Source organism: Gadus morhua, chromosome 13 (genome assembly GCF_902167405.1).
Source record: "Gadus morhua chromosome 13, gadMor3.0, whole genome shotgun sequence".
Taxonomy (NCBI): Eukaryota; Metazoa; Chordata; class Actinopteri; order Gadiformes; family Gadidae; genus Gadus; species Gadus morhua.
In genome coordinates, this window is record NC_044060.1 from 3991087 (window position 1) to 4010432 (window position 19346).

Consider the following 19346-nt stretch of genomic DNA (forward strand, 5'->3'; position numbering starts at 1 on the left):
AGACCCATGTACTTAAGATAAGGACAAGGTATAGGGTTAGACAGTGAATACTCTTAAGACCCATGTACTTAAGGTAAGGTGTAGGCATAGGGTTAAACAGTGAATACTCTTAAGACCCATGTACTTAAGATAAGGACAAGGTATAGGGTTAGACAGTGAATACTCTTAAGACCCATGTACTTAAGATGAGGACCCGATATAGGCTTAGAAAGTGAATACACTGAGAACATTGTCATTAAGTTAAGGAGGGGTTAGACAGTGGATCCCTAACAGGCCTACCCATGTCCCCAGTGGGAGTCGAAGCTCTATCAAAGCCCTCTCGGCTCCTGATCCCCCGTGGAGAACAGGCCAATCAGCATCATCATTACCGACCACAGAACATGGAACCGGAGACTCAAGTAAAAGGAATCAGAAGGCCTCTGATCACCAGCGTGTAATCATACAAAGAAACGTATTAAATATCGTTCAGATGTTGTAATCCGGAGGACTGATGACGTTTCTTAGCGTGGGGGCAGAACACCACCACCACCGTCACCACCACCGCCGCCACCACCACCACTACCTCCATCGCCACCCCCACCACCCCCTCCACCACCGCCACCCCCGCCACCCCCTCCACCACTGCCACCTCCGCCGCCACCTCCACCTCCACCAGCTCCACCACCTCCGCAGCCGTATGGCTCGTGTGTGATAAGCTCCTCCGATATCATCGCCGCTGCCTCGACCCTTTATAAAAAACGTTCCGCATCGGCGGGGCTTTTTTCGTGTGTTTGTGGGTCGTTTATTTCTGCTGCTGCAGATATTATGCAATATCAATCTGGGGGAAAATATGGCGCTTGATTTCGGCGAGCCAGAGGAACACAAACGGCCAGATGGGAGGATGGTGTGCAGGTTTGCTTTGTGGGTCCGTGCTGCGGCACAGCAGACTGGCGGGGGGGGGGTTAGGGGAACTAATGTGCAGAGGGGAGGCAGAGGCAGGCTTCTTTCTTCTTCCAGCCGAGGAGATGGAACGGTGACAAGAGGTGACTTATCACAGAGCCCGGCTCTGATGTATGACCAATTACGATACACACCTCGTCTTTAAAATTGTGTAAAGTCGTCGAAAAAAAAGAGGGTATAAAATAGCATAAATAATTAAAATAACAAGATATGGACTGACTGCGTACCTCTGCATTACCATATTCCGTGATCTCCCACCAGGGATCCATAATGTCCTATCTCATGGTGTATATATATATACACACTTGTAATTACCGGGTGTTTGAGTGGTATCGGAATGCAGCAGCACATCCTAATGCATATTGATGCTGTGCAGAAGTCATGATGAATATAATAACACATGCTCCCGTATCCGGGAGCCGGCCCCCACGCCTTGCGGGCGGTCGTGTGCTTCGCTCCCCCTCTCTCCAGTGACGCGACAGCCAAACGGAGCTAATCAACACGGGAAAGATGGAGCACGCCACCACAGAGCGAGGCTACAGCCATACGACAAAAACGCTCCGGATCAGATCGCTGCTCTGGAAGTGAATGCAGTCTCGGACACTACAACCTAAAAAATGGGTCTGCTGTACTCCACTCTGGCTCAGAGAAAATTCCCCCGGAGTTAAAATAGTTTCCGTTAAAAAATGGCGAAAGTTCATCAAACCCTTGACTACCTTGAAAAAATAAGGCGATAGAGCCTCAGACAACATTGCTGTTCCCCTCCGCCGCTCGGCGTCCTCATGCCTTCTTGTGCGTATTAATTAGCTCTGCCTATGGGAAAACCCTGAAGCACTGACTGGAAGTACGCAGTGAATAACGATCACGGCTACAGTCAATTTTTACTCTTTACTTCGTGGAAGGAAAAGTGGAAAATATATCAGCCTTGACGCGGCCTTGGAACAGCACAGGCACCTGAATACAACGATGTCTGGAGTAACGCTACCGTCACCACGGCCACGGGAAGAGAAACATGGAAGTGGCCTTTGTAACCGTCCATGCATCAGTGGTGATTGAGGAAACCACCCGCCTCATGGCTTCAAAAATGTTTGCTTGCTACATCGTTTTGTTTTGTCCTGTCGTTTCTCTTTCAGTGGGGACCTTGGTTTGGGGTTTCTTTTCCCTTTCACAGTCAATTTAGAAGTTTTGGAGTCGCTGCCTTGCCACTGTGGGGTGTCTCCTGTGAGCTCTGCTTTGCTGTGGTGATCGCTAATGGAATTAGGTGTCATAGCAGCCATGTTCGGGTCTGCTTTTGCATTTGTTGATTGCATTGATTTATCTCAGTGGATTAAAAGGTCGAGCCTTCTGACAATGTTCTACGTCACCATGTAGGTAATAGACAGCAAGGTAATGCATATTTAGCTCTGTATTTAATGGTGAATAGTGGTGTTGTTGCACAGTCTGAGCGGTCCTACAATGAGCTAGCTTTAATGCTTTGTTAAGCCATACAGCTCAAATTCCTGGGAAAGCTGGCCACAATAATGCTGAAAGCGTATCATATGTTTACCGTCTTACACTCAAGCTTTATTATATATTTGAGAACTGTAATATGTTAGATATGTCATAGATGAGAACTCTTACATAGGATACAGCTCCATCATGGATGAACTATGAGATCTGCCATAGATTAGAGCAGTCGTAGAACGTAGCTCTGTCATATATTAGAGCTGACACAGAAAACCTCCTTCATAGAATAGAGTAGTCATAGAACAGCTCTGTCATATATTAGACCTGTCCTAGAAAACATCAGCCATAGATAATAGCTGTCCTAGAAAACTTCTGTCATAGATTAGAGCTCTCATAGAAAAGATCTGTCATAGTTTAGAGCTCTCATAGAAAAACATCTGTGATAGATTAGAGATGTAGAAAACATCAGTCATAGATTAGAGCCATGTCATAGATCGCCGCTGTATCGTGGATAAGAGCTCTGTGGGAGTTTTGTGGTAGGGATCAGAGCTCTGAAAACCTTCACTTGGCTCCCATGGAGAAAGCCACAGTCTGATGTAAATTACAACGGCTCTTAGGAGCTTTTGTAGCGCTTGGCATTCATCACGCATGCTTTATGATTATTCAGCTGCACTAAGTCTGAAGAAAACTTTTGGGATACATGACAAGCGTTATCTAAAAACGCTGTAGTATCCAACAGAGAACGGGATAGGATTTATCTTAGTGGACAACCCCCTAATGCGCAGGCAGAAAATTTCAATCACTAAAGCAGACTTTTACTGCTTTAGTTGCCGACAGTGATTCATGAAAATATTCAACCTCAGCCACCATGACGGGCAAACATACGCTTTAGAGGTTAGTGTGTGGGTGTGGGTGTGCGTCTGTGTGTGTGTGTGTGTGCATGAAGGATAACACCTTGGATTTGCTTGTCCAGAAAGAGCAAAGTGTTGTGGGTCAAGGCCTTCAAAGTTCAAAGTTCAAGTTCAAAAGCTTTATTTTGTCCAACCAGCCATGACACTGCCCGTACCTGACCTCACCAACAAGGCTGGTCAGATCCATGAGTTGAAGACCTCTCCCGAAGGTGACCAGGATGGTTTTCAATGGCTTTAAGACTTTTCTTTCTGCTGTGTTATATTTGAGATCCTGGCCCGAACAAATGTCAGAAACGTACGCATTCCCGTTGGATGGGTGATGTGCAGCCCCTGTGGTCCCATACTCCTGTGACACACACATATACACATACACACACAGACACACCAAACACACATATACATACACACACACACACACACACACACACACACACGGTGTAACAGCTCTGCCAATCGTTTCAATTTGAGAGTCTGAAAAGGTCAGTTCATATTGCCATAGCGCATATTTTCCTTGACTTTATTGATCGCGTTTATCCAGTAGAGCGTGTTTTTCAATACTCCTCTCGGTCGGAACCGGTGACTCAGGGTGGAAAGCACATTGGCTCTTTGCCTCCATCACATGCATGAGAATACAGCTTCACATTCCACACCCTCTCTTCATCAAGTCTTTTTGAAATGCTGCGTTTTTCCTCTTTACATCTCTGAATCCTCTCTTCAAACGTTGGCCTCACACCAACAAGGCAGAAAAATAAACATCAGCTTGACGCAAGCAAAAAGAAAAATGTCGCCAAGCTGACCGTCGCTGGTACTAGAACAGGCTGGGATGGGTGCCAGCGAATTACTCACAGGAGACGGCATCAATAGTGATGAAGTGATGATGTACCTCCACGCTCCCAGACAATAAACCAAGGAACCCCCCATTCCATGTAATGAAACTGTACATTGAGGGGCTGTTTCCGTAACGATAAACCCAACACAAACACAACACCATTTCTCTTTCCTGGCATTCCCAGAAAACCTTTTATTTTGACTGATGCGGGGAAAAAAACTACTTATGCTTTCCGGAAACTTCGCTGTGTGCTGTTTTGGTCCGCGTTTATTCAACTTCCAGCTGAGATTACTCATGGAGCGAGATGGACAAATTCCCCACAATGCTTTGTTCATAGGCATTCGGGGGGAAAGCATAAGTATCCCAAGATGCACCATTCTGCAATACGCAATAGAAAAGCGTATCAGCTGAACGCAGCTAAGAGTCTAGCAAGAAAGGTCCCGTTTATCAGTTACTTTATTGTTATCACTCCACTCTCTGTCATGAATTAAAGATCGAATTTGCATTCTGCCCGCGCAACAAGTACAAAACTCTCACGGAGAATTAGCTTGAGGAGAAAGAGTTGAAATGAATAATGCATCTGTACGGAGCCCACGGTAGAGTCCATGGGAGAGCGTTGATAGTGGTTGTAGGACTCTGCAGTCCTCGGTGAGGACAGCTCGGAGTTCCCTCACCACGGCTCCTTTCAGCGTGCACGCCCTCATGGGATCGTGTATGTGTGCATTTGTAAGATATCAATAAAGTTGCCGCAGGAAGTAATCAACGGTAGGGATGAAGGAATGAATACGTGAATGAACGACCGAAGACAGGCTCCGTTTTACGCCGAAATAAGTGAATCCACAACCGGGGAACAGCTTGTGATATGTGATATCAGTAGAAGGATGCTTGACACGGTTTCATCCAGCAGCCCCAGCCCGCCCCAGCACTGCAGATCTGATTAGGTGAGCCCAACATGGCGCTGCTTTCCTTAATCCACTACTTATGTAATCCTCGTAATGCGTCTGGCCTCATTCGGCGGCACTGCTGCCTTACCTCTCTGTGTTTTTCATTCGACTTCCGAGGTACTTTTAGGGCGTGTCCCCCCCAGCCCTTGGGATAGTGTAATCATGAAAAAGCGCTGTTCTAATAAACCCGACGTGATTTATGTTTAAGTTGGGACCTCCAGGCAAAACGCCTTGGATCCCGTCCCAGAAAGCAGGCTAAGAGTGCCCCCCCAAAAGGTGTTACATTAAAGTGCCAGAGTTGTGGGGGAAATCGATATAAAGTCCCTTCTGCATGCACCCCCCCCTTCCCTCCATAACCCCATCCCTCCCCCATTAAAGGCCCCCCCATGGTGCAATAAACACTTCAGAGACCAACCACCAGAACCAGGTAACCACCATTACTACGGCAATGGTGTCCACGTTAACTAAGGTGATGGTGTCCACTGTCCACGTTAACTAAGGTAATGGTGTCCACGTTAACTAAGGTGATGGTGTCCACTGTCCACGTTACCTAAGGTGATGGTGTCCACGTTAACTAAGGTAATGGTGTCCACGTTAACTAAGGTAATAGTGTCCACGTTAACTAAGGTGATGGTGTCCACTGTCTACGTTAACTAAGGTGATGGTGTCCACGTTAACTAAGGTGATGGTGTCCATGTTAACTAAGGTAATGGTGTCCACGTTAACTAAGGTGATGGTGTCCACGTTAACTAAGGTGATGGTGTCCACGTTAACTAAGGTGACGGTGTCCACGTTAACTAAGGTAATGGTGTCCACGTTAACTAAGGTAATGGTGTCCACGTTAACTAAGGTGATGGTGTCCACTGTCCACGTTAACTAAGGTGATGGTGTCCACGTTAACTAAGGTAATGGTGTCCACGTTAACTAAGGTAATGGTGTTCAGGTTAACTAAGGTGATGGTGTCCACGTTAACTAAGGTGATGGTGTCCACTGTCCACGTTAACTAAGGTGACGGTGTCCACGTTAACTAAGGTGACGTGTCCACGTTAACTAAGGTGACGGTGTCCACGTTAACTAAGGTGACGTGTCCACGTTAACTAAGGTGACGGTGTTCACGTTAACTAAGGCGACGGTGTTCACGTTAACTAAGGCGACGGTGTTCATGTTAACTAAGGTAAGGGTGTTCATGTTAACTAAGGTGACGGTGTTCATGTTAACTAAGGTAATGTTTTCATGTTAACTAAGGTAATGGTGTTCATGTTAACTAAGGTGATGGTGTTCATGTTGAACAAGGTAGTCATGTATACATTATTTAATCGGGTCAGGGTACGAAGGATTGGAGATGATGCCCCTTTGCAGACAGAGTAACTTTAAACCAAAAGAACTGAACTACAATACAAAACCCAAACCCTTACCCCTCCGCTAACTTTACATAATAATGCTAACTACCTTCTCCATACCCCCCTCCAGCCCCAACCCTCCCCTTACAGGGCTCCCCACGGTGCTTTAAATCGTCAGAGACCCGATCCGACCGGGGCCTCTCCTCCGGAACTCACCCGGCGAAGTTGAGGCGGCGGATGTGTTTGAGCAGCAGGGTGCCGTTGAGCGGGTCCCATCTTGGGGCAGAGGGTCACCGTGCCCGGGCACAGCTCCCGGTGCATGTTGTGGAGGGCTGTGGGCCATGCGTACACCGCGTCGATCACGAACTGCACCTTGCCCTCCTGCTCGTAGGACGAGTCCTTCCCGATGCGCTCCTGGTCTGAAACGACAACAGTCAGAGAGCAAAAGGGTCGTCAATAACAAAGTACAGGAGTCAACAGTCAGAGCACAGAAGGGTGGTCAACAACAGTCAGAGCACAGAAGGGTGGTCAACAACAGTCAGAGCACAGAAGGGTGGTCAACAATAGTCAGATCACAGAAGGGTGGTCAACAACAGTCAGAGCACAGAAGGGTGGTCAACAACAGTCAGTTCACAGAAGGGTCGTACCCTGGGTTGGGGTTTAGGGGGGTAGGGGCGTAGTGGGGTTAGGGTGTAGAGTGACCCCAGGATGAACCGGATGGGTTCGAACCCCAGTGACCCTACTGCTGTGTCTTTTAAATCACTAAAGCCGCTAAAACTAAAGTGAGTAAAACTAAAAACTACAAATAAATATATATATATATTTATACACACACATACTGAATTACAATATATGCATTCAAATCATTGTAGAGCGCCTAATTAATTATATAATTTAAGTAATTAATTAGCGTAAAACTAAAATAAATATATATATACACAAACACATACTGAATTACTATATAAATAAATACACAGATACACAGTATATATATACTGTACAGATATATAGTATATACTGTACATGTATATGGGTTATCGCAAGAGGCATGAACCCTCCCTCCCTCCTAATGACCTGTGTCTCATCAGGAGTCACTTTGGATGAGCGCTAAATGACTGCTAAATGACTGCGGTAGCGCTAGACTCTGCGTTCCCTGTGTGAGACTCACCCCTTCCTTCTCTGGGTGAATTCTGGCGCCAGTAATCAATTAGAAAGCAAATGAACGCAAAGCACCCGACGTCTGCCTCAGACCGCCGTTCACCATCGCTGAGCACATATTCGATTTGGAACAGCGGCAGAAAACAAAACAAGTCTACTCTGCATGCGTATACATAATTAGTACATTTGTTTTGTATATATTATATATATTACACTTTGGCAGCGGTGTGTCTGTGTGCCTGGCGCATATGCCGTTTTAATTCTCTATTAAGCACTTGGTGCATTTTTATAACACCTGTGCTAAGATTAGAGGAAGGCAACGTTGCACCAGGAATAGTGACTGTTGATAACACATCCATCGTGGTCTTCAGCAAAACAAATGAGGCGTCTCTCCCCTGACGGAAACGGCGGAACGCGTTACCATCGAGGTACCAAGTACTGCAATCAGGCAACATATTGAGCAAAAGGTCTTCGAAAAACCTCAACAGTGCCAATTAAGGAGCTCTGATGTTGCAGTCTGGTCATTTTAGCCTCTTCCTGTGTTTTGTTGGCCATCAGAGGAGGACTGCAGCGGCTGTTTGGGTCCCCTACCTCTAATAGGCCATGTGTCTTGACGTGCACCTGATGCAGGGGTCCTCTGGGAGGGCGCGGAGTGCTGCTTGGTGTGGCGATGTTATCGCCCTTTCGCTCTCTTTAGAACACGTCCCCATTTGTTAGGATGGAACAAACTCTTAAACCGTTCAGTGTACTGCCACTGAAAACTACAGCCTTCTCTGCACTCTGTCGGCCTGGCAGCACTTTCAGGTGATTTGGGATTGTGTGCTTTAATTGTTCTCAGTCGCAGCTGTACCTCACACGCTTTGGGTAGACGAATCAGCCAATGGGGGGCTTGGTGGCTCACCCCAAGAATGCGCCAAAGATGTTTTTAACGGCCCAGGTTAGAGTCTGACCTGCAGTCCTATATATTATAAGGTGACGATTACACGGTTACAATAAGGGCACGTTAATTAACCATTAAGTAACATTCAGTGATAAGCACAAACTAACAATTTACTAACAGCTACCTAGTGGTCTAGTTATCATAACTTATGGGGTTCATGTTTGCTACTGGTTTTAATGTTAAGGTAATGGTGTTTATGTTAACTCAGGTAGGTTTTCATGTTCACTAAGGTATTCGGGTACAAATGATTGGAGATGATTATGAATGTTAATGAACGGTTGATGGTTACCTAGGTGTTACCATGTTCTGGCTCAAGCAGTGCACCATACCGGAGTGTCTTTTTATCCCTCCCATCGTAAAACACGACAACTAAATATAGCTAAATATAGCCGTGCGTGCTACAGTAAAACCACTATGCTGCTCCCACCCGTTTACCGGTGAATGTGACCGTTTGATTGGACGAAAAGCCCCTACGCTGCACTACTCCGGCGTGTTTAATATGTTCCGGCACTCAGCGCACTTTACACTTCTCGTCACTATACCCGCCAAAGCAGCGTGCACCCCCGGAGCAAGACAGGGTATCAGGGTACGCCTCACTCAGCGACCTTTGACCCCCAGCCCTCCTGAGGGTTCTGTCCATCAGTCTAACCGCTGGAGATGAAGGTCATCAATCAGAAGAGAGGGATTCAAAGCCATAGAAGGAAAGGGTCCCTACGGGGGGTTGGAGTATTGGATCTCATCCGGCCTCTGCTGTGTGGTCTGGAAAAAAGGTGAATGGTCTGCATTTATACGGCGTTTTTATTTTGCACTCAAAGCGCTTTACAATATTCCCTAACATTCACCCATTCATACACACCGACGGCGGTGTCAACCATGCAAGGCGACAGCCAGCCTGTCGGGAGAGGTCAGGGTGAGGGTTCTTGCTCAGGGACACCTCGACACTCACTTGGAGGAGCAGGGGATCAAACTAGCAACCATCCGTTCACCAGCCATCCCGCTCTAGCTCCTGAGCCACATGCCGCCAAGTAAATTGGATCCGCTTCAAGATTCCGGTCGTCTTTGTGAGGGGGAACAGTTCTGAGATAATGTGGAACTGGCTTTGATAGTGCCAGAAGAATATCTATATGTATCGGGCCGGGAATGTAACAGCAACGGACACACTGAACATGTTCAGTCTACACACTAAGACACACAAATGTCTGAAGAGCCAGGGTTTCAAACTTGGTCTTTGCAGCTTCTTTTTTTTCCAATTTTTACTAATGAAAAGCCTAGGAGTATCAAATCTCTTCTGCAGGAACATGGCTGCTCTCGCTGGGCTCCATTCCACGAGAGGCGTTCCATTATCAGTACTTCCTAACAACGACCTGAACTTTTAAACAGGGGGGTGGGCAGCGTTCCAAACGCTCAAGGATGAAAAAGCATTTTCCTCCGTCGGTCGCCCCCTTCCTACGCCAAGTGAACCCCGGGCCGGTAGCAATCAATTATAGAGCGAGACGTCTGCGTCGGCGCTGCATTGGAACACGCCCTCTCCCCAGGTCACCACGTCTGCTGGGGAGAGGAGAGCACTTTGATATCCATCTGTGTGCGGCTGTGTCCTGGCCAGCGCATAACAACAACAACACAAGCCTGGCCTTGTCGTCCGTCATCGGGCTGACCTGAGACCTGCCGCGAGAGCGTGTCAGCACGCCGTGTTTTTCCCAGAACTGAAATGTCTTTTTATACCCGTGAGTCGACGCCACACTGAGGATGTTGCTGCACACACAACACATAGCACGACACACACGCACAACACACACGCACAGCAACCGCACACACCACACACACACACACACACACACACACACACACACACACACACACAACACACACCACACATACATACACAAACGCACACCACAACACTCACAACACACATGCATTACACACATACACATCACACACAAACAACACATGCACAATACACACACACACACACACACAACACACAGCCGTCGGTCCGTATAATCCTTTCTGGGCGTGATAAGTCGTGATAGGTATTTATTAATCCCTGTGCCCGGGTAGGGGGCGGGTCGGGTTATTAATGGAGCTGTTAATTAGTGGCATGCTAGGTGACAGAGCCTCAGATAGGACACCTCAGGAGCTTCCAGAAGCTTCTCAGAGCATGCGGTTGAACTTGCGGTGGCCCGGACGCCACGACAGTGTCGAAGGGAGATAGCGGAAGAACAACCGCGGCGACATGCTAGCGTTCGTCTCGGAGCTGACAACGCAGCGTCTATCTGGGATAAGCAGAGACAGCGCTGCCAATACTTGCCGGACCGCGGCTAATTAGCCGCGATGTGCTAATAGCACACGGCGGACAGGGATTTAGAGGCCAGGAATAATACCCTGACTTTAGTGAAATTGATAAAAACAACATTATTGTTGTTAGCGCTGCCGTTTTGATTCTCCTCGTTCTTGTTTGCTATTTGCAGTTATATTAATAACTTCAAAAATATTGTATTGTTTGATGTCCAATTGCATCAAGTATCAATCTTATATAAAATATATATATTGTTTTAATAAGCTTATATGGTCAATATATGATTCAAGAGAGATTAAAGAGTACTTTATTTGTCAAAGGCATACCAGTATGCAGTCTAATGCAAAAGTGACATCAGTGCATCAGAAGCACTGCAATATAAGATAAAAAGATTAAAAAAGTAAGAAATAGCTAATAATAAATATAAGCACTAATATGCTATAGCAGCATGTAAACAGTGTCAAGAGGTGACCAGTCCAATACCACGTCCAATGTCGCCATGTTGTGAAATGGCTCTTTTAAAAACAGCAGATAAATGCATCCAAAAGCTTTCCGCGAAACAACTTCTTGAACTAAATAAAGTCAACTCGGGAACTCACAGCAAGAAGTTAACCGTCGATGAGAAACAAGCAACCGTCCCCTCCGCCCAAAGTTTGATGGAGCGGAATGGGTGTGATAATGAACAAACCACCTTTCCCTGCTCCTCCCGGGCCCCTAGGAGCCGCGCCTCATTGACACTGGCTCCAGATCAACCCAGCACGTCGTAATACTAATCCCGGGCCCCGGGGCCTCCACCTCCTCTCAGAGCGGGCTCACGAGGAGAGCGGGGGGGCTGTGGACGTTGGAGCGAATCCATCTTCCCCCCGCGTCCTCAGACACACGGAGGGTTCTGTGTTGTGTGGTGGTTGTTGGGTGTTTCGGCGTGTGAGGCGTTGTGTGTTGTGTGGTGTTGTTGGTGTTTCGGTGTATGAGGCGCTGTGTGTTGTGTAGTGGTTGTTGGTGTGTGAGGCGTTGTGTGTTGTGTGGTGGTTGTTGGGTGTTTCAGTGTGTGAGGCGTTGTGTGTTGCGTGGTGGTTGTTGGGTGTTTCAGTGTATGAGGCGTTGTGTGTTGTATGTTGGTTGTTGGGTGTTTCGGTGTGTGAGGCGTTGTGTGTTGTTTGGTGGATGCTAGGTGTGTGAGGCAGGCGTTGTGTGTTGTGTGGTGGTTGTTGCGTGTGTGAAGCGTTGTGTGTTGTGTGTTGGTTGTTGGGTGTTTCGTGTGTGAGGCGTTGTGTGTGTGTGTGGTGTTGTGTGTGAGGCGTTGTGTGTTGCGTTGGTGTGGTGTTTCAGTGTATGAGGCGTTGTGTGTTGGTTGTTGGGTTTTCGTGTGAGGCGTTGTGGTTGTGTGGTGGTTGTTGGTGTGTTTCAGTGTGTGAGGCGCTGTGTGTTGGTGTTGGGTGTTTCGGTGTATGAGGCGTTGTGTGTTGTGTGGTTTGTATGGTGTATGAGGCGTTGTGTGTTGTGTGGTGGTTGTATGGTGTATGAGGCGCTGTGTGTTGTGTAGTGGTTGTGTGAGGCGTTGTGTGTTGTGTGGTGGTAGAGGGGTGTTTGGGTGTGTGAGGCGCTGGTCAGCCAATGACACTTACGGTTGCCCGCTTGCCCGGGGCAAGTAAAAAAAATGTTTGGGCAAGTTGAGATTTTTTTGGTTGCCCGAACGGGCAAGTGGATTTTTGGTGGATGTTAATATAAATGCTATTTATTCTAATGTTTTTAGAAACTGCAGAACAACCTTTTGTTCCGCAAAATCACACAAAATAGAAGTATATCAGCGCGCTGTCTTCTCTTCTCTCGGAAAGCGAGTTAACAGACACGCATCGCTTCAGTGCGAATATAGCCCCGCCTTCTGTCACTCACTCGCAGTGCAGTCTCTGGCAGTGATTCGTAGGTGTTAGCTAAAGGTTAGCCAATACAGCTAGCATCTCAAGTGCAGCGCCTCCGCGAACGGTTTAGGTAGAAGGAAAATGGAGTAGTGATGGAGGAGTGCAGTTTGGAAGTACTTTGGATTGAGGCAAATTGTCAAGGAAAGTCATATGCAAGAACACGGTTTTGAGTTTCATAACTGTGCACATGCACAGCAATAGCGATCTTTTTCACGAAATTGGACCCTCACAAACTACCGTTTGTGAGGGTCCAATTTCAACTACCAATTTCAACTACCGTAACAGCGCCGCGCCATTCAACTGTGACTGGCTTGCTGCAGAGAGTGAGCGTCTTGGGAATACCCGGACAATATAATGGATATAATATGGACACATAAGAAAATCAATATTCGGTATTTGTTATGGATTTATTGTACAAATTCCCTGAAAAGATGCACGTTCCAGGATGAATTGAAAAGCTCCCGTAAGGGCTGAGATGGCAGAGGACAGCTGATTTGGAACGGAACAACAGCTGTTCGCTTTCACGGGGGAAAACTAAGAAACTTCAACCTACTTAGGCCTACTAATTAACGTTCAAAAGCTATTAAATCTTCAAAAAAAATGCAGATACTGTCAAAATCGGTTCCAGGGAGTATATAGGGATTATTAATGTAGTTTTTGATGGTGTTTTTTTCTGGAACGAGCATTCGAATATTTGCTCGGAAAAACCAACGAGTATTCGAAGCCTGAAAAATGGCATTCGGGCCAGCACTAATCAGGGACGTGGGAAGTCAGTCCGAGGGGGGGGGGGGGGGTGCTGAGAGAGAGTCTATATAAAGACGTCATAATAAATGCTGAGCAACATCCATTGTTTACAGAGACGAGATGACGGGTGACGTCACATTCAGGGCTCCGCTCTGATAAACACTCTACTGGTGTGTAAAAAGAGTTATGCCAACTAGCCACTGTTATTCACAAACGTTAGTAAGTAAACAATGTGTAAATTAGAGTAAACTCGGCTGACACTGTGCTGAATTTTTACACACTAACAACATGCCGACAAGCTGTTGCGGTCCGGGATTATACACAGCGTTATAACAAGGATTCAGGAGGTTATTTCTAAAGGTTTACAAAGGAAAGTGAACCGTCCGTCTTTGCTCTTTTTTTGCCAAGCAGTTTACGTGCGGGATTCCAGAATCAAAACGATGACATTCAACGTGTCTATTAATATGGCAGCAACATTTTACACCAGTTTTAGAATGTTCACTACAACAGATGTTGAACACTAACATGCTTATGTAAAATCCGCATAGTACCATATTCAGCTATGGACAGTTCTGCGTTGTGCGTCATAGCCTACGTCAGCCTACACAGACAATGTTCTAAATAAAATGATAATATGATAAAAAATCATAAAAAGGTTGGATGTCAATAATTTAATGAAAAATCATGTTGCATGATAAGATTATACATAAAATAGAAAAAAGTATTGATTTGTTCAGAAAACTTTCTCACTTGCAGTTACAGCCAGGGTTCGCCAGGGGGGGGGGGGTGCTGCAACACCCTAAGCACCCCCTTCCCCGTCCCTGGGTAACACTGTGGTTTTTTATTGGTCGTCATGAAAAAAAACGTAATGGGTAACACTGTTGTTTTTTATTGGTCGTCTTGAAAAAAACTAAAGGGGAAACACTGTCGTTTTTATCAAATGAAACATAAGGGGTAACACTGTCGTTTTTTATCGGTCGTCATGAAAAAAACATATGGGGTAACGCCGTCGATATTTATCAATAAAACATAGGGGTAACACCGTCGTTTTTATCATATGAAACGAGGGGTGACACTGTCGTTTTTCTTTGGTCGTCATGAAAAAACCCATAAGGGGTAACAATGTTGTTTTTTATTGGTCGTCATGAAAAAAAACATAAGGGGTAACACTGTTGTTTTTTATTGGTCGTTATGAAAAAAAATAAGGGGTAACACTGTTGTATATCCTCTTTATTGATGATTGATTATTGTGTATTTTCATCGCCTCAGTGGTGCAGTGGAGTGCACTCTGCCTAACCCCCTGGAGACCGTGGCTCAATATCTGTGGAAAATACAATATCTTTAATTTTAAACGTAATGCTATCATGTCTATTGTCATATATAACCTCAGACATAATTGAAATACAAATCTCAGTGGGAAGTGGAGAGAGCTGTGAGCTAACCCCCTGGAGACCGGGCTTCAAGTCCGGTTGATGTCTTCTGTTGGAAGACTCATATCTGTATTTCATGTGAATTATAAAGTCAAGTATAACCTTTGTGATGACTTTATCCGGTGTCTCTATGGTGCATTGTTAAGTTCGGAGGTTAACACTCTAAACAGCTCATGTTCGGATCCCTGGAAAAAGGTTGACTGGGGTGCCACTGTTGTTATTTATTGGTCAACATGAGGGGTAACTATTGTAGTTTTTTATCGGCCGTCATGAAATAAATATAAGGGGTAACACTGTCGATATTTATCAATTAAAACATAGGGGGTGACACTGTCGTTTTTCTTTGGTCGTCATGAAAAAAACCATAAGGGGTAACACTGTTGTTTTTTATTGGTCGTCATAAAAAAAAACATAAGGGGTAACACTGTTGTTTTTTATTGGTCGTTATGAAAAAAAACATAAGGGGTAACACTGTTATTTTTTATTGGTCGTCATGAAAAAAAACATAAGGGGTAACAATGTTGTTTTTATTGGTCGTCATGAAAAAAAACATAAGGGGTAACACTGTTGTTTTTTATTGGTCGTTATGAAAAAACAAGGGGTAACACTGTTATTTTTTTTGGTCGTTATGAAAAAAAAACATAAGGGGTAACAATGTTGTTTTTTATTGGTCGTCATGAAAAAAAACATAAGGGGTAACACTGTTGTTTTTCATTGGTCGTTATGAAAAAAAACATAAGGGGTAACACTGTTATTTTTATTGGTCGTCATGAAAAAAAACATACGGAGTAACAATGTTTTTTTTATTGGTCGTCATGAAAAAAAACATAAGGGGTAACACTGTGGTTTTTTATTGGTCGTCATGAAAAAAAACGTAAGGGGTAACACTGTTGTTTTTTATTGGTCGTCATGAAAAAAATAAAAGGGGCAATACTGTTGTTTTTTATAGGTCGTCATGAAAAAAACATAAGGGATAACACTGTTGCCTTTGTCAAATAAAATATAAGGGCTAACACTGTCGTTTTTTATTGTTCTTCATGAAAAAAACATAAGAGAAATAATAGAAATACACACATACATTTTAATGTCATGTATATCCTCTTTATTGATGATTGATTATTGTGTATTTTCATCGCCTCAGTGGTGCAGTGGATTGCACTCTGCCTAACCCACTGGAGACCGTGGCTCAATATCTGTGGAAAATACAATATCTTTAATTTTAAACGTAATGCTATCATGTCTATTGTCATATATAACCTCAGACATAATAAATTTACAAATCTCAGTGGGAAGTGGAGAGAGCTGTGAGCTTTCCTCCTGAAGACCGGGGTTCAAGTCCGGTTGATGTCTTCTGTTGGAAGACTCTTATCTCTATTTCATGTGAATTATAAAGTCAAGTATAACCTTTGTGATGACTTTTCCGGTGTCTCTATGGTGCATTGTTAAGTTCGGAGGTTAACACTCTAAACAGCTCATGTTCGGATCCCCGGAAAAAGGTTGACAGGGGTGCCACTGTAGTTAGTTATTGGTCAACATGAAATAAATATAAGGGGTAACACTGTCGATATTTATCGATTAAAACATAGGGGGTAACACTGTCTTTTTTCAAATGAAATATGAAGGGTGACACTGTCGTTTTTCTTTGGTCGTCATGAAAAAAACATAAGGGGTAACACTGTTGTTTTTTCGGTCGTCATGAAAAAAACAAGGGGTAATACTGTCGTTTTTTATTGGTCGTCATGAAAAAAAACATAAGGGGTAACACTGTCGATATTTATTAATTAAAACATAGGGGGTAACACTGTCGTTTTTCTCAAATGAAACATGATGGGTGACACTGTCGTTTTTCTTTGGTCGTTATTAAAAAAAACATAAGGGGTAACACTGTTGTTCTTTATTGGTCGTCATTAAAAAAAAACATAAGGGGTAACGCTGTCGTTTTTTATTGGTCATTATGAAAAAAACATAAGGGGTAACAATGTTGTTTTTTATTGGTCGTCATGAAAAAGAACATAAGGGGTAACACTGTTGCCTTTGTCAAATAAAATATAAGGGCTAACACTGTCGTTTTTTATTGTTCGTCATGAAAAAAAACATAAGGGAAATAATAGAAATACACACATAATTTTAATATCATGTATATCCTCTTTATTGATGATTGATTATTGTGTATTTTCATCGCCTCAGTGGTGCAGTGGATTGCACTCTGCCTAACCCACTGGAGACCGTGGCTCAATATCTGTGGAAAATACAATATCTTTAATTTTAAACGTAATGCTATCATGTCTATTGTCATATATAACCTCAGACATAATTAAAATACAAATCACAGTGGGAAGTGGAGAGAGCTGTGAGCTAACCCCCTTGAGACCGGGGTTCAAGTCCGGTTGATGTCTTCTGTTGGAAGACTCTTATCTGTATTTCATGTGAATTATAAAGTCAAGTATAACCTTTGTGATGACTTTTCTGGTGTCTCTATGGTGAATTGTTAAGTTCGGAGGTTAACACTCTAAACAGCTCATGTTCGGATCCCCGGAAAAAGGTTGACAGGGGTGCCACTGTAGTTACTTATTGGTCAACATGAAATAAATATAAGGGGTAACACTGTCGATATTTATCGATTAAAACATAGGGGGTAACACTGTCTTTTTTATCAAATGAAATATGAAGGGTGACACTGTCGTTTTTCTTTGGTCGTCATGAAAAAAACATAAGGGGTAACACTGTTGTTTTTTATCGGTCGTCATGAAAAAAACAAGGGGTAATACTGTCGTTTTTTATTGGTCGTCATGAAAAAAAACATAAGGGGTAACACTGTCGATATTTATTAATTAAAACATAGGGGGTAACACTGTCGTTTTTCTCAAATGAAACATGATGGGTGACACTGTCGTTTTTCTTTGGTCGTCATGAAAAAAAACATAAGGGGTAACACTGTTGTTTTTTATTGGTCGTCATGAAAAAAACCATAAGGGGTAACACTGTTGTTTTTTATTGGTCGTCATGAAAAAAAACATATGGGGTAACACTGTTGTCTTTGTCAAAAAATATAAGGGTAACACTTTCGTATTTTATTGGTCATCATGAAAAAAAACATATTTGAAAAAAAAAAAAAATTGTCCTTGTCAAATAAAATATTTTCATCAATCATCATGGCAAAAAACATAAGGGGTAACACCGTCGTTTTTATCAAATGAAACGTAAAGGGTAACACTGGCATCGTTTTTTATCTGTCATGAAAAACCCATAAGGGGTAACACTGTCGAAATCTATCGAATAAAACATAGTGGGTAATGGTAATTAAACATTAAAACACCTGCGGTTTATGGTCCAGTGCGGCTTATATATGTACACATAATTCAATTTATCTCCTGCGGCTTATACTCCGGTGCGCCTTATAGTGCGGAAAATACGGTATATACATCATGAAAGCTGAGCCTCCACTTATTCCAACAGTCCAAACCATATCATTCTGTGACTAAAACTCGCAAATAACAACTTAAGAAGAAACGTCCCCTTTTCTTTTAACAACCAAAAATGAAGTATTACCTTTGTGATTTTTGTCCACAAAGTTGATTCTGATCGAATAAAACCACCATAAACAGATTATCCAGTGTCTGGGCCAAATTTTGCAACTAAACATGGTGTTTTCAATCAATGAATAAGAGAAGGTTTCTTAGTGAATAGGTAAATTGCCTTCAATCAGAAAACATATTCTTCAGCGCAATCTAGTGCCATATATTTATTAGCGAGTGTTTGGCTTGTATTGGTGCATTCGATTATATTTGCCCTGAACTTTAAATAGAGGTGTCAAGTGTCAAAATTGTAAGATATCTACCATTATTAGTGTCTCATAGTAAGACAGCGCTCCCAACTGATAAGGACCAACTGATAATTATTTCAGGTGGAAATGTTATATTCCACTTATGCTGTGTTCCCTAGCTTTATTCACTTTCACCAAGTATTATCCCCATTGAATATTTCCCTTGCACAACAATCTTTCTTTTGGCACAAAGATGACATTATCGCCCTTGCAGTTGTGGAGATATACTCTATTTACTTTGGGTATGTTCTTTCCTGAAAAAAATCGTATCGTGACTGACACTACAAGAAACGCGATTGTGATTAGAGCTACAAGAAACTTGAAAGTTAAAATAGACATATCTTTGCTACTACCTCTGACATTTAGTTATGTACATTTGCTTAAATCATGCAGGTCTACATATAACTTGGCGATAGCTTTAATAGGTTGCAATGGTGGACTGAAATCACTTCATGGAACGATGTGACCGCTCGATAAATAAGTAAACAAAGAGAAATTTGTTATTTTTTAAACGCAACATGTGTGGAAGCTAACATTCAGCTTCAGTCTGAGCTAGGATGATTTTTCTGAGCCCCCCCAAAACCAGGCCGGGTGCCTGGCAAAAAGAGGCCCGTTCACGATTCT

The 19346-nt window shown here is 43.7% G+C and overlaps 1 protein-coding gene across 1 annotated transcript in view; it reads right to left on the minus strand.

Annotated features, from left to right (window-relative positions):
• Positions 1 to 19346, minus strand: part of LOC115557596 (metabotropic glutamate receptor 4-like) — a 152566-nt gene that overhangs the window by 25584 nt on the left and 107636 nt on the right. The window contains 2 exon segments of the mRNA XM_030375522.1: positions 6629 to 6681; positions 6683 to 6828. Of these exon segments, the coding sequence (XP_030231382.1) occupies positions 6629 to 6681; positions 6683 to 6828 (199 nt within the window).